General features: G+C 36.8%; 1 protein-coding gene across 1 annotated transcript in view; it reads right to left on the reverse strand.

Annotated features, from left to right (window-relative positions):
• CUL5 (cullin 5) overlaps positions 1–16,915 on the reverse strand; it is a 99,851-nt gene that overhangs the window by 52,470 nt on the left and 30,466 nt on the right. The window contains exons 3-5 of the mRNA XM_057552908.1: positions 11,015–11,114; positions 2,842–3,018; positions 452–593 (exon numbers count right to left, since the gene is read on the reverse strand). Of these exons, the coding sequence (XP_057408891.1) occupies positions 452–593; positions 2,842–3,018; positions 11,015–11,114 (419 nt within the window). The remainder of the gene's footprint in view (positions 1–451; positions 594–2,841; positions 3,019–11,014; positions 11,115–16,915) is intronic.

Raw genomic sequence — 16,915 nt, forward strand, 5'->3', positions numbered from 1 at the left:
GAGTTAGCAAATAAAAGAGGAGGAAAAGTATTCTGGTCAGAGGAAACAGCACATTTGATTGAATGAAAAATGAGAGTATCACTATCAGACACTGAAAAGTTTAGAAATTCCAGAATGTACACATGGAATTAACTGATGTCCTAAAAATATAAGTACAAAACCAGTTACCTTTCATAAGCTAGAGACTCAAATCTACATTTCTCTAATATAGGTTGCTAAAAAGATTCACTAGCCAAGCAATGAGTGAAATGGAGAAAATAAATATTAACCACACGAATATGAACTTTTGTAGTTTTCATTAAAACAGAGTATCTTTTGTGTACTCTTAATTTCATGTGGCACTAAAAGTAGATGTGACTATATTCTAATAAACATAACTTTGATACTACTATTCTATAACTGTCTTAATTTCCATGAAAAGGAAATTTGATCATAAAGGTTCAGAACATACCATAGGATTCTCTTACTCCAATGACAAGCTGAGAATCAAAAGCTTCTCCTAATCTTTCAGCATGTACCAGCTTCATTGCACTATCTTGAAGTCTGTTCTTTATATTTGAAAAGATTGACTCATTCCATGTATCAAGCATGAGCTAGGAAAAAAAGAAGAAAATATACCATCATTTCAATTATTAATATACCAAGTACCATAAATATACATAAAAACTTTTAAGTACAAATGCTAAAAAAGGAAATTCTTAGACCTACATTCACTTGAATACTACAGGAAAGCAACATATTTATTTATTTATTTATGTATTTTTATTTTTGGCTGCTTTGGGTCTTCATTGTTGCACGCAGGCTTTCTCTAGTTGTGGTGAGCGGGGGTTACTCTTCATTGCGGTGTGTGGGCTTCTCATTGCGGTGGCTTCTCTTGTTGCAGAGCACGGGCCGGGCGCACTGGGCCTCAGTAGTTGCAGCATGCGGGCTCAGTAGTTGCAGCACTCAGGCCCTAGAGCACAAGGGCTTCAGCAGTTGCGGTGCATGGGCTCAGCAGTTGCGGCACGTGAGCTCTAGGGTGCGCAGGCTTCAGTAGTTGTGGGACGCAGACTCAGTAGTTATGGCTTGTGGGCTCTAGAGTGCAGTCTCAGTAGTTGTGGTGCAAGGGCTTAGTTGCTCTGTGGCAGGTGGGATTTTCCCGGACCAGGGATCAACCCGTGTCCCCTGCACTGGCAGGTGGATTCTTAAGCACCGTGCCACCAAGGAAGTCCCAGGAAAGCAGTATATTTAAATTTGGTAACTATCATGTGGTATAAATACTGACAAAAGAACAAGTGTTTCAGAATCAAACACAAATGGATTTGAATTCCAGCTGTTACTTATTTGCCTGCTTTCTCATCTGTAAAATAGTGAAAGTAACAGTACAAATTTCAAGTGGTTGTTGTAAAAATTAAATATGGTAATACATGGAAAATGTTGCTTTCCCTATAGTTCCAAGGTTGTATTTCAGAGATACTGATGTGTGTTTCGGATGGTCATATGCATGTTTGTACAAATATGATAAATGTGAAAAGGACCAAATAAAAATATGTTTGATAATGAATCTCAAGAAGAAAAGAATATACAAATCCACCCTATGGATGTTCTGTTTAAATGATGAAAATGGCATATACATATTCATGAATATGCTGTCAGCATTAGTACAAATTTTAAGGCTGGGAAGGGGCAACAAGGTCCAGGCCACTATTTATTTATTTTTTTAATTTTAATTAATTTATTTATTTATTTATTTTTGGCTGTGTTGGGTCTTCGTTTCTGTGCGAGGGCTTTCTCCAGTTGCGGCGAGCGGGGGCCACTCTTCATTGCGGTGCGCGGGCCTCTCACTGTCGTGGCCTCTCCCATTGCGGAGCACAGGCTCCAGACGCGCAGGCTCAGTAGTTGTGGCTCACGGGCCTAGTTGCTCCGTGGCATGTGGGATCTTCCCAGACCAGGGCTCGAACCCATGTCCCCTGCATTGGCAGGCAGATTCTCAACCACTGCGCCACCAGGGAAGTCCCAGGCCACTATTTAAATGCCTGAGCTGACTGCTAGAACCATCACAGCAAGCAGCGAGCTGTTCAAAGTTCAAACAGCATTTTTTACTTTTCAAATCTGTGGTTCCATTTGATTCTCACAAGTAGAAATACATTTGTGTGTATGTATGTGTGTGTGTGTGTGTGTGTATATATATATATATATATACATATATATATATACACATATTTATGAATATGAAAAATGAGGACAGCAAGGTTAGGGCATTATTGACTGAAGAACTGAAAGGGAAACCTGGGACTCTTCAATTTCAGAGCTGAGTTCTTTCCATTAATTCATGAGTTGTTACTGGGCACAGAGCTTTTAACTAGAAACTATGCAAAATATGAAAATAAACATGGTACATACTGAGTTTATAATAACTAGAATTAAGTAAAAAAAATGATAAAGATGACAGCAGTTTAGCCACAATTAAACACAAAGATACCAGAAGGTAACCTAATAAGGAAAGACTTTTTGAACAGAAAAAAAGTAATTGAATTTACAGAAAGGTAAAAGTACAGAGAAAGAATAATGAAATAAAATTATGAAGATAAAACTAGGAAAAGGAGAAAGTGAAAAGGAAAAGCAAACGAGGCAGTGTTTGAAGACACAGATTTACAGCTTAAGACCACATAAAAGATGAAAGAGAACTGAAGCTACAAAAAGACGAAAGAAAACTAATATTATTCAATAAAACCCGGCAAAAGCTGAAAAGGAATTTATATGTGAAGTAGAAAAACCCATTTCAGTGTAAATTTCTTTCGAAAGTCTTCAACTCACCCTATTTCTGAAGAACATTAAGGAAAAATGGGAAAACTGACTTACCTTTCGAACAATACTGTCTTCTACATTTGATTTTTTATTGCTGCCCTGTTTACCCATTAAAGTAATCTCTAGCTGACAGAAAGGCTTCGGTAAAATATCACACTGCGTAAAGAATTTTCGCCATTCAACAATATAAGCTTTTAGCAAAGCTGTATCATCTTGATGGCTCAGTACTCGCTGAAAAAAAAAAAAGAATCATACCAATTTTAAATAAATACAGGTGCTTTAAAGAATAATGGAACATATTCATGCCATAAATTTAAAATATTTTATTTACTGTATAACCTATATTATACCCAAAAGAAATTAAAACATATATAATCAAAGAGAAATTAAAACTTGTTCACACAGCCTTACTGTAATGAACATTTCACAATATATACATATATCGAATCACCATGTTGTACACCTGAAACCAATAAAATGTTATATGTCAACTATACTTCAATTTTAAAAAACCCTATATCCTTTAGCTGTTACTCTCCTACCCTCCTCCCTTCCTAGTTCTCCCCTCCCTGCTCAGACCTAAGCAACCACTAATCTATTTTCTGTGTCTATGTATCTGCCTATTCTGGACTTTCATATGAATGAGATTACATAATATGTAGACTTTTATGACTGACTCCTTTTATATGGCACAGTTTTTCAGGGCTCGTCCAAGTTGTAGTATATGTCAGTACTTTATTCTGTTTTATTGCTAAATACTATTCCATTTTATGGACATACCACACTTTTTTAATCTGTTTGTCCACTGATGAACATTTGGGTCATTTCCACCTTTGGCTATCATGAATAATGCTGCTATAAACATCTGTGTAAACATGTGCACACTCACCAAGAAGGGGACACAAATAACTAAAATCAAAGATAAAAGAGGAGACATTACAACTGATACCACAGATATACAAAGGATCATGAGAGACTACTACAAACAATTAAACACCAACAAATCTGACAATCTATAAGAAATGGATAAACTCCTGGAAACATATAATCAACCAAAACTCAATGGTGAAGGAAAAAAAAATCTGATAGACAGATTACTGGTAAGTTATCAAGACTGAATTCATAATCAAAAAATTCCCAACAAATGAAAGTCCAGGATCAGATGGCTTCACTGGTGAATCTTACCAAACATTTAAAGCAGAACTAATACCAATCCTTCTTAAACTCTTCCAAAAAACAGGGAACACTTCCAAACTCATTTTATAAGGTTAGCATTACCCTGATACCAAAATCAGACAAGGATGCCACAAAAAAAGAAAATTACAAGCCAGAATCCCTAATGAATGCAGCTGCAAAAATTCTGAAAAAAAAAAATACTAGCAAGCCAAATTCTACAGCACATTAAAAGGATCATACACCATGATCAAGAGGGATTTACTCCAGGGATGCAAGGATGGGTCAACATTCACTAATTAATCAGTGTGATACACCACATTAACAGAATGACTAAAAATCATATGATCATCTCCATAGATGCAGAAAAAGGATTTGACAAAATGCAATATCTATTTATGATTAAGAACTCTCAAAAATGTAGGTATAGAGGGAATGTATCCCAATGTAATAAAGGCCATATATGACAAGCTCACAGCTAACATCATATTCAATGGTGAAAAGCTGAAAGCTTTTCTTCTAAGATCTGGATTAAGACAAGGATGCCTACTCTCACCACTCCTATTCAAAACAGTACTTGAAATCTTGTCCAGAGCAATTAGGCAAGAAAAAGAAATAAAAGGCACCCAAATTGGAAAGAAAGGAATAAAACTGTCACTATTTGCAGATGACATGATATTATATACAGAAAAACACTAAAGACTCCACCAAAAAATAACAAATGAATTAAGTAAAGTTGCAGGATAGAAAAATCAATATACAAAAATCTGTTGAGATTCTATACACTAATAACAAACTACCAAAAAGAGAAATTAGGGGGAAAAAATCTTGTTTAAAATCACATCAAAAAGAATAAAATACCTAAGAATAAATTTAACTATGGAGGTGAAAGACCTACACTGAAACACTGATGAAAGAAACTGAATAAGACACAAACAAATGAAAAGATACTCTGTGCTCACAGACTGTTACAATGCTATTGTTAAAATGTCCACACTGGGACTTCCCTGGTGGTCCAGTGGGTAAGACTCCACGCTCCCAATGCAGGGGGCCCAGGTTCGATCCCTGGTCGGGGAACTAGATCCCGCATGTATGCCACAACTAAGAGTTTGCATGCCACAACTAAGAAGTCCACACGTCACAACGAAGATCCCGCATGCCGAAACTAAGATCCAGGGCAGCCAAAATAAATATAAATAAATAAATAAATAAATAAATAAAATGTCCCCACTACTCAAAGTAGTACAGATTCAGTGCAATCCCTATCAAAATTCCAATGACATTTTTCACAGAAATAGAACCAAGAATCCTAAAATTTGTATGGAACCATAAAAGACCCCGCATAGCCAAAGCAGTCTTGAGAAATAAGAACAAAGCTGGAGGCATCATGCTTCCTGATTTCAAATTATATTACAAAGCTAGTAATCAAAACAGTATGGTATTGGCATAAAAACAGACCACACGGGCTTCCCTGGTGGCGCAGTGGTTGGCAGTCTGCCTGCCAACGCAGGGGACACGGGTTCGAGCCCTGGTCTGGGAAGATCCCACATGCCGTGGAGCAACTAAGCCCGTGAGCCACAACTACTGAGCCTGCGCGTCTGGAGCCTGTGCTCCACAACAAGAGAGGCCGCGATAGTGAGAGGCCCGTGCACCGCGATGAAGACTGGCCCCCGCTTGCCGCAACTAGAGGAAGCCCTCGCACAGAAACGAAGACCCAACACAGACAAATAAATAAATAAATAAATAATAATTAAAGGTGCTAATAATTAAAAAAAAAAAAAAAAAGCCAGACCCTTAGCTGTTTAAAAAAAAAAAAAAAAACAGACCACACAAATCAACGGAACAAAACAGAAAGCTCAGAAATAAACCCACGCATATTTGGTCAATTAGTTTATGACACAGGAGTCAAAATATATGTGGGGAAAGAATAGTCTCTTCAATAAATGGTGTTAGGAAAACTGGACAGCCACATGCAAAAGAATGAAACTAGACCCCTATCTTACAAAAACTAACTCAAAATGAATTAAAGACTTGAACATAAGACCTGAAACCATAAAACTTCTAAAAGAAAACATAGGTAGTAAATTCCTTGACACCAGTCTTGGTGATGATCTTTTGGATTTGACACCAAATGCAAAGGTACAAAAGCAAAAATAAACAAATGGGACTACATCAAACTCAAAAGCTTCTGCACATCAAAGGAACCATTAACAAAACAAAAGGCAACCTATGGGAGAAAATATTTGCAAATCATATATCTGATGTGGAGTTAATATGCAAAGTATATATAAAGAACTCACACAACTCAATAGCAAAAAAAAAAAATCTGATTAAAAATGAACAGAGGGGGGCTTCCCTGGTGGCGCAGTGGTTGAGAATCTGCCTGCCAATGCAGGGGACATGGGTTCGAGCACTGGTCTGGGAAGATCCCACATGCCGCGGAGCCACTAGGCCTGTGAGCCACAACTACTGAGCCTGCGCGTCTGGCGCCTGAGCTCTGCAACAAGAGAGGCCACGATAGTGAGAGGCCTGCGCACCGTGATGAAAAGTGGCCCCCGCTTGCCGCAACTAGAGAAAGCCCTCGCACAGAAACGAAGACCCAACACAGCCAAAAATAAAATATAAAAATAAATAAATTAATTAAATTTTTAAAAAAATGAACAGAGGGACTTCCCTGGTGGCACAGTGGTTAAGAACCCACCTGCTGATGCAGGGGACATGGGTTTGATCCCTGGTCTGGGAAGAACCCACATGCCATGGAGCAACTAAGACCCTGTGCCACAACTACTGAGCCTGTGCTCTAGAGCCCGTGAGCCACGACTACGGAGCCCGCATGCCACAACTACTGAAGTCCGCACGCCTAGAGGTGATGCTCCACAACAAGAGAAGCCACTGCAATGAGAAGCCTGAGCACCACAACAAAAAGTAGCCCCTGCTCGTCACATCTAGAGAAAGCCCACGCTCAGCAACGAAGACACAATGCAGCCAAAAGTAAATAAATAAATAAAATAATTTTTAAAAAAAAGAGCAGAGGATCTGAATAGACATTTTCCCAAAGACACAGAGATGGCCAACAGGTACATGAAAAGATGCTCAACATCACTAATCACCAGAAAAATACAAGTCAAAACCACAAGGAGATATCACCCCATCCCTGTTAGAATGGCTATTATCAAAAAGACAACAAATAAGTGTTGTTGAGGATGTGGAGAAAGGAAACCCTTGTACACTGTTGGTGGGAATGTAAATTGGTGCAGCCACTACGGAAAACCGCATGGGGTTCCTCAAAAAATTAAAAATAGAATTACCATATTTTCCACCAATTCCACTTTTTGGTATCTATCCAAAGAAAACAAAAACACTAATTCAAAATGATATATGTACCCCCATGTTCACTTCAGCATTACCTACAACAGCCAAGACATGGAAACAACCTAAATGTCCAACAATGGATGAATTGATAAAGAAAATGTGGTATATAGACACAATAGAATATCATTTAGCCATCCAAAAGAATGAAATCTTGCCATCTGTGACAACATGGTTGGATACCTTGAGAGCATTACGCTTAGTGAAATAAGTCAGACAGAGAAAGACAAATAAATACCTTATGATCTCACTTACATGTGGAATCAAAAACCAAACCCCAAAAAACCCAACCAAAAAAAACCCCAAGCTCACAGATACAGAGAACAGATTGGTGATTGCCAGGCAGGGGGATGGGGAGGAGAGGGATCAAAATGGGTGAAGGGGGTCAAAAGGTACAAACTTCCAGTTATAAAAATAAATTAGGGGGACTTCCCTGGTGGCACAGTGGTTAAGAATCCACCTGCCAATGCAGGGGACATGGGTTCGAGCCCTGGTCTGGGAAGATCCCACATGCCGCGGAGCAACTAAGCCCATGCGACACAACTACTGAGCCTGCGCTCTAGAGCCCACAAGCCACAACTACTGAGCCTGCATGCCACAACTACTGAAGCCCGTGTGCCTAGAGTCCATGCTCTACAACAAGAGAAGCTACCATGCACAATGAGAATGAGAAGCCCATGCACCACAACAAAGAGTAGCCCCTGCTCTCCACAACTAGAGAAAAGTCCACACGCAGCAATGAAGACCTGATGCAGCCAAAAATAAATAAATAAATAAATTTAAAAAATTAAAAAGTCACAGAGGTGTAATGTACAGCATGGTGACTACAGTTAATATTATTGTAGTACACATTTGAAAGCTGCTTAGAAGAGTAAATCTTAAAAGTTCTCATCACAAGAAAAAAAATTTGTAACTACGTATGGTGACGGATGTGAAAGTAGACTTACTGTGGTGATCATTTTGCAGTATATACAAATATTGAATCATTATGTCGTACACCTGAAACTAGTATAATGTTATGTGTCAATTATACCTAAAACAAAACTTGTGCACAAATGTTCATAGTAGCATTATTCAAAACAGACAAAAAGTAGTGAGAACCCAATGTCTACCAATGACAAATAGGTAAACAAAATACAGCATAGTCATACAATGGAATATTATTCTGCCATAAGAAGGATTGAAATAGTGCTAAATGCTACAATATAGATGAACCTTGAAAACATTATCCCAAGTGAAAGAAGTCAGTCATAAAAGGCCACATATAGTAGGATTCCATTTATAGGAAATGTCCAGAATAAACAAATCCATAGGGAAAGTAGATTAGTGTTTGCCAAAGTGGGGGGAGGGGGGGTCATGTGGAAGTAACTGCGAATGGGTACAGAGTTTCTATCTGGGCTGATGAAAATGTTCTAAAATTAGTGGGCGATGGTTGTACAACTTTATGAATATACTAAAACACACAGAATTATACACTTTTTAAAAGCGTGAATGCTTTGGTATGTAAATTATATCTCAATTTTTTTTTTTTTTAAAGATCCTGGTCTATTTCTCCACCACTGGACTTTAGCTGATCCTGTGACTAATTCTGACCAACAAAATGCTGTAGATGTGACATTATGAGACTACTGAGCCAAGACCTGAAGAGATTTGCAAGATTACACTATCACCTCAAAGACTGGTTTCCTTGAGAACAAGAAACCATGTGAGGGGGAAAAAGCCCCAGAGGGAAGCCAGGACAGTACCCAACACCAGGAATACGAGAAAAGCTCTCTTAGACCATCCAGTCCCTGCAGAGCCTTCCTGCTGCCATATTAATAAGCCAGGCAAAATCAGGTGAGCCTAGCCCAAATTGCTAAGCCACAGAATTATGTATTGGGTTGGCCAAAAAGTTTGTTCAGGTTTTTCCATATGCTGTTACGGGAAACCTGAATGAACTTTTTGGCCAACCCAATACAAATAGAAGGGTTACGTTAATCTTAAAATCAAAACAAAACAAAAAAAAAAACAAGAAAAAAATTCAATATCCTAATAACTTTCCAAGCATTGCATATTTATTTTTATTTCTCCTTTTTGTCATTTTAAATAATGCTACAATAAACATTTTAATGCTCACTGTCCTATTTGGGAGATTTGGTCCTTCCTAACAGGATAAACTCAATTAGTCTAGTAATTGACTAGTAAACTCACGGAAGCTGGATCTTCTTAAAAGTTTTAAAATATTTTAAAATTATACACCCATGTCTGGCACTGCCAGTCCTGCAATTTAACTGCTCTGAATTAGTGGCACTAAATCCCATCCTCGAGTTCTTGCTAAGGTCTACATTCCAAACTTTCCTGGATCGTTCCAAACATCATTCCAAACCCTGAACATACTTTGTTTTCTAGTGTGAAGTATATTTCTAAATATTTCAAAGATGATTCTTTATGAGCCCATTTCCAGAAACTAAAGAATAATGCTCTATCAATTTGAAATAAACATAATTTATCTTCACCAAAAGTCATAAACAGATAAGCTGATATGCTTTCCAATACAAGCAGAAACTGTTTTCCTAAATCAGTTCTAGAAAAATGTATGTTTTGATTAAACTGTGATATTGAAACATTTAATTTTTCTAAGCAAACCTGATGATTTATTTTCATTAAAAGATAATTTCCTAAAAAAAAAAAAGATAATTTCCTTATAAAACTCTAATTTTTAAAAAATCATTGATCAAGACAGCAGAATTAATGGTGTCATCAATAAAACATTTCATTTTGTAAGTAATATCCAATGCGACATCATTCTTATTTTATCATGGTAGTGGCTACTAACAGAATTAAATATATACCAATCACATATTCAATTTCAGTATCTTCCTTTAAGTTATATATTCATTTTTAATTTCCAACTGCTAACACATTAATATTCAACAAGATTTCTAACAGACTTTTACTAATGTTGTACAAGACAATGATGTAAAAATTCAAATAAAGAATAAATTCTAGCTCTCTAGTTTTCAAACTTCATTTTATAGAAAGGAAAATAATCTCATGTCTTTAGGCCCTTCTTCAAAGTGGTAAAGGATGCATTAGTAATGCCAGAGTTGATCTGAAATAATACTTTACCTCTGCATTAATTTTTCCCAAAAGACAAAGGTGTTAATAAAGACAAAAACAAAACTAGCTCTTGCATAACTGACCTAATCCCTAAATGAGCTCTATCTTCATTTCAGTATTAAACAGTTATACATATCATCAACTCAAGAGTGCTGAATTTCAGCTCAGCAGCAGCAATGCAAAGGACAGTCCAAGAATTATACAGTCGGAGAAGTATTTAGAACTGAAGAAAATTGCTGTCAGCTTGAAAAGAGGTATTAATTGTGAGGAAAAAAAAGATTTACGTGAACTGATGTGTGGCCAAAAAATAATGGTGGTGGGGATTTCTAAAGAATGTATTAAAAATGAAATTCTTTTTATAGCACCTTTTAATTGAGGATAATAATATATTCTTTTGAAAGAAATGTCAGTGAGGTAGGGGGGGAAAACAACAAATGACAATCATTTCATTAAAAAATTTATTTAGCAAGTGTGTCAAAAGTTAATGTGATATTTTAAAATTACTTCAGGAAGTCCTACATTCAAAATCAGAAAATATGATATTCTCTGAGTAAAGTCTTAAACAATATATAGATGCAAAACTTACTGCCTGTGCTTGCTTAATAAACTCAAGAATATCTTCTTTTAAAGCCTGATGAATTTTTGCTGGGCCTTTATCATCCCAGAGACAGACTGCATGTACATCCCTGTAAAAATAAAGCAGGTAAACAAACATTAACACTGGAAAAAGAACAAAGACAGAACTCTGTTCTGTTTCAATACAGTTTCCATGGACCATGCTAAGGGTGCTTGAATCCATTCACATGAACCAAGCATTCTTTGTAAGCTGTCTCATATACAAACATTTGTTTCATTTTCTTTGTCACTGCTTTCCTTAAATCTTTGCCACTTACTGATTAAATTTTTAAATTATAAAAGGATCTCCCAATCAGACTCCCAAAGTTAAATACTATCAATATTTTCTTGTGCAAAGACAAGTATAAATCCTTTAATATATAACACAATATATATAAACTATCCTTTTTTAGAAAATTTGTAATTTAAATACCATTACAGCAAAATTCCTAGTTTTCCCCATACATTCATCACATTTACACATCAATTACCACTGTGCCTCCTTTATTTAAAATAAACAGAAACAAAAGCTCTTTAAACTATAAAGCTGACATATTTTACCCAAAGGTCATTCATTATAGAAATATATTTAATATTAATACATGTTCACAGAGTGAATTTTTTGATTAATATATTGTAGAGCAAGGAAACATAACAAAAGGATAGAGTCTTATACTGGGGATTCTTTTATTCAAAAAATGTTCCCCAGTACTTTATAGAGCCCCTACCATAAAAAATGTCAAAAAAACCAAAAAATATCTCTAGAATTGTAACATTATAACAATGGCCAAATAGTCTGTTTTACATTCAGATTCTTAGGGACATAATTATAATCCAAAGTTCTGTCTGCATATTAATTTGAACTTACTTTCATCATTTGTTAAATTCAGCTTAATAGTGGTATCTGGCCCAAAGCAGATGTAGTAAGCACACAAATATTTGTTAAATAACAAGATAATAGGTAACAGCTAACTGCTTACTATATGCCAAATACTATTCTAAGCTGTTTTAACTCACTTAACCTTCACAGCAACCCTGAAGTAGTACTATTTTATTGCCATTTTACAGATGGGGAAACTGAGGCAAAGAAACGTTAAGTAACATTCCCAAGATTACCCAGCTAGTATATGGCAATTACACAGGCAATTGGGCTCTAGAGCCCACATCAAACCATTTCCCTTAATTTACTCTTGCACCCCTCTAATCCATCCAACAATAGCTAACGTGATCATCATAAAACTCAAATTTACATCTTACTGCCTCTATATTTAAAATCCTCCAACGGTTTCCCATTGCTCTTTGAATAAAGTACAAAATGGTTAATTGACCCCTGTAATACCTCTGCAATCTCACCTCATGGCTACAGAAATCTAGAGTCTAAAAGAAGAAACTGACACAAAAATAGATTGATTATATTTCAATATGTTTACGACTACTAAGCCTATAAACATAAGATGGTTTAGGAACCCAAGGAGGAGGAAAGGATGGAAGTGACAGGTAAAGAGAAAAAGGGAAGACTCCCTGGAAGAGTTGATTCTTAAGCTTATCTCAAAGATCAAGTAGGATTTTGCCAGGCTAAAGAGGGTAGGGGAAGGATATTTTATGAAGTCACAATGTGAGTAAAGAACTGTAGATCACTAGGGTGTATGCAGTGAACTATTAACAAATCAATGTGGCTTGGCTGACAAGTGTGAAGTGGGGAGTGATAAGCAAGAAACTGGGCAAACTAACCCTTTTATAATTCAATCACAGTCCTATTGTATCCATCAGCTAAATGTCTCTCCAATTTGGACATTTCCATCCATCACCACTACCACAGTCAAAATTACCAACATCTCTTACTTAATTTACTATAACACAAACTAGCATGTATTGAATGCTTACGATGTACCAAGCACTTCATACATATTGACCCATGCAGTGGTTTAGGTTTTCCAAAAAAGAGATGGGATCAGACATGCAAGAGATTTATTGAGGGTAATGCCTGTGAGGGACAATGGGAAGTGAGCTACAGGAAGCTGGGCAAAAGATAAGCCCATAATGCTGGTCTGATCCCTGTAGGGAAGAGTAGGAAGGATGAAGGTTGGGTAGCAAGAGTCTTAGACTACACAGCAGTTCTAAGAAAGTTTGGTAAAGCTATTTAAGAGTTTTAGAGCAAAAGTCACCCAGCAGAGGAGTTCCATACCTCCCCAAAATAGGACTACCTTAGTATCCCTGCCTACTCAAACCCACTGCAGGTACATGTCAGAAGGGCTCAAACGTGACTTGAGTCTCATAAGGCAAGAGGGAATGGTGTTGAGTTGGGTACCCAGCAAAGAGTCAAACTTGTGATCAATACATCTTCTCCAGCTCCCTTTCCTCAACCTCCAGGTGCTCCTATATGCTGTTACATCATGGAAGAATATCCTCAATACACTCTTATTTGAAACACAACACTTCTCACCACCACACAATAGAACATGTCAAGTCTCCTGGTCAACTTTCATATACATTTTGAGGAATATATTATAATACACTTGAGGACTGTATGATGATAATACCCTTAAAGACCTCTATGTTCCTCTCCCTAATCCTACTCTCTCATCCATCCCCAGAAGTAACGAAGCCTGAATCTGTCATTTTATTTTCAAGTTTTACAACATACTATGAGGGTTTCTGAACGTTACAGAAATTATATCAAATAATAATTTTTTCAAATAATTTTTTTACTCAACACGTTTCTACTATTTACTCATATAGGTGGATGTAGTTCTCGTTCATGCACTTTACCTTTTATATAAAATGGCACTTCAACATAAAAGGGAAGGAGTAATGGATGAGCAACGAATATCTGAAATTAAATCTGGATAAGAACACAGTCTCTTGGAATACATAACTAAGTGTTTTGAAAAAGAGACATGCTGTTAAGGGAAATTCTTTTTATTTATTAATTTTTAAATATTTATTTATGTATTTATTTATTTGGCTGCGCCAGGTCTTAGTTGCAGCACACTGGATCTTCGTTGCCATGTGCAGGATCTTCGATGTGGCACACGGGATCTAGTTCCCTGACCAGGGTTCAAACCCGGGCCCCCTGAATTGGGAGCGTGGAATCTTAACCACTGGACCACCAGGGAAGTCCCAGGGAATTCTTTTTACTTTTTATTTTATTTATTTATGTTTTTAATATTCTGTTTATTTATTTATTTATTTATTTAGGCTGTGTTGGGTCTTCATTGCTGCGCACAGGCTTCTCATTGCGGTGGCTTCTCTTGTTGTGGAGCACAGGCTCTAGGCGCACAGCTTCAGTAGTTGTGGCTCACGGGCTCTAGAGTGCATGCTCAGTAGTTGTGGCACATGGGCTTAGTTGCTCCACGGCATGTGGGATCTTCCCGGACCAGGGCTCAAATCCATGTACCCCTGCGTTGGCAGGCAGATTCTTAACAACTGTGCCACCAGGGAAGTCCCCCAGGGAATTCTTTTTAAATACTTAACTATATTAGAAAAATCAAGGGGTTGGGGAGTGGAAGAATGATGAAGTAAAAACTTTTTAAAGGTTTCAAGAGGACAGACAGAAGGGATGAGAGAAGAAGAGGTAAGAAGTATTCCAAAGGTTTCAACTTCCTCAAGTTAAACAGGAAGTAAAAGAGAAATAGTGTGACCCTGGTACAAAAAATAGGTATTCTGGGGACTTCCCTGGTGGTCCAGTGGTAAAGAATCTGCCTTCCAGCACAGGAGACGCAGGTTCAATCCCTGGTCGGGGAACTTAGATCCCACAAGCCGTATGGCACAGCCAAAAAAAAAAAAAAAAAATACAATTAATGGCTATGATTTATTAGGTAGAGATTCTTGCAACTCACAAAAAGATAATTTTTTCCTAAGAGCACATGCATACATACAAAATTTTAAAAAGATAATTTTATAGGCTATTTCTCTGATTATAATCCATAAATAAATAATTAAAATTTTCACGATCTAGAAATTTAAGCTCCTAGATAATGCATGGATCAAAGGAAAACAAAAAACAAAAAGAAAAATTACTAACAATCAAGAAAGAAATAAAGGGACTTCCCTAGTGGCGCAGTAGTTAAGAATCCACCTGCCAATGCAGGGGACGCGGGTTCGAGCCCTGGTCCAGGAAGATCCCACATTCCACAGAGTAACTAAGCCCGTGCGCCACAACTACTGAGCCTGTGCTCTAAAGCCCAAGAGCCATAACTACTGAGCCCACGCAATACAACTACTGAAGCCCACGCGCCCTAGAGCCCATGTGCCGCAACTACTGAGCCCGCATGCTCTGGGGCCTGCATGCTGCAACTACTGAGCCCGCATGCCTAGAGCTATGCTCCACAACAAGAGAAGCCACTGCAACAAGAGAAGCCACGCCAATGAGAAGCCCACGCACCACAACGAAGAGTAGCCCCTGCTCGCCACAACTAGAGATAACCCATGCACAGCAACAAAGACCCAACACAGCCAAAAACTAAATTAAAAATTTTTTAAAAATAGAATCTGTAAGAAAGAAATAAAAAGGAAAACCCTGAATACCACAGAAACTATGGTGACAATTTAAGCAATATTAAGAAAAAAATGTGTAGCTTGAAAGCTTTCATTGTAAAGAAAAATATTAAAAAGAATTTTAAAATTAAGAATTCAATAAAAGAACTAAGAAACCAGACAAAGGATAAAATAAATCAAAGAGATCAGGAAGAAAACACTGATAAGGAAGCAAATTATAAACATAATAATAAACAAAAATGGAATAAATATTCTTCTTTCCAAATAACTAATTTTTACCTTTTTTCTTTTCTCTATTCACAATTATTTTGTATTTCATTAATTTTGTCTTTTGTCTTTCCTTCCTTCTACTTTCTTCAGGTTTACTTAGACCATGCACTTTTAGCTTTTTTTGTCTAATATATGCATCGAAGGCTATGAACTCCTTAGCATTTAAGCACTGCACAGTTGGATCCAATACGTTTTGATGTATCATATCAAAGTAATTTTTATAGCTTGATTATGTCAAAAGACCTACAAAATGATCAGCTCCTTAATATGGATATTAAAGAAAATATGTAGGATTAGGGATAAAAAAATGAGATATGACCACATATAAAATATAAGTATACTACTTACAATTCTAGGGCAACAAATTTCTAAACCTAGAGGAAATTAAAATGAAGTGTGCAGATACTTTGTCTTATTCCCTATTTTATTTTATTTTTTTTTTACGGTTTTACATCAGTTTTAATGGGAATAAAAGAGGGAGTAAAAACAGTATTATTTATTAGTGGTTTACACACCTGCCAGGATGGCAAAAGTGATTGTAACCTGCATAAATAATACACTCAAGAACATTTCCACACTCCTTTGTGGTTAGAACAATGCAGTTTATAAAACAAAAATGTGACTATTCCCGTTGAAGTAGGCATCAAAAATTCAAAGTTTTGAGAAAGAAGATGAAAGAAGCATTCTCTAACTCCTGGATGCCAGGAAGCAGAGTTTTTCAGAATCAAAAACAAAGAGAGCCCTAATTAAGAGAAAGGCCCCACCCCTCAGGGGTCACAGAGTTGGTTCTTTTGCTTTAAACTAATTCATCATTTTCACGTATCAAAGGATTTTTCTTTACCCAAAATTAAAACTAAAAGAGACATCACAACACTTTTCAGAAATGCAAACACCCTGAGATAGATCAATACCAGGATCTACTCAAGGATTTGTTATTTAGGTACAGTTAGTAGAATTCATATTTAAAGTCACTTCATAAAAATAACGGTCCCAATCTCACAAGTTCCATTTTCTCCTATCATGATCACCAAAGCAATCTCTATCGTTAAGATTCTTCTTCATTGCTTCAATGTAGAAACTGCTTAGTAAAATTCTCCTGCTTGTT

The sequence above is a fragment of the Balaenoptera acutorostrata genome, chromosome 9 (genome assembly GCF_949987535.1).
Source record: "Balaenoptera acutorostrata chromosome 9, mBalAcu1.1, whole genome shotgun sequence".
Classification (NCBI taxonomy): Eukaryota; Metazoa; Chordata; class Mammalia; order Artiodactyla; family Balaenopteridae; genus Balaenoptera; species Balaenoptera acutorostrata.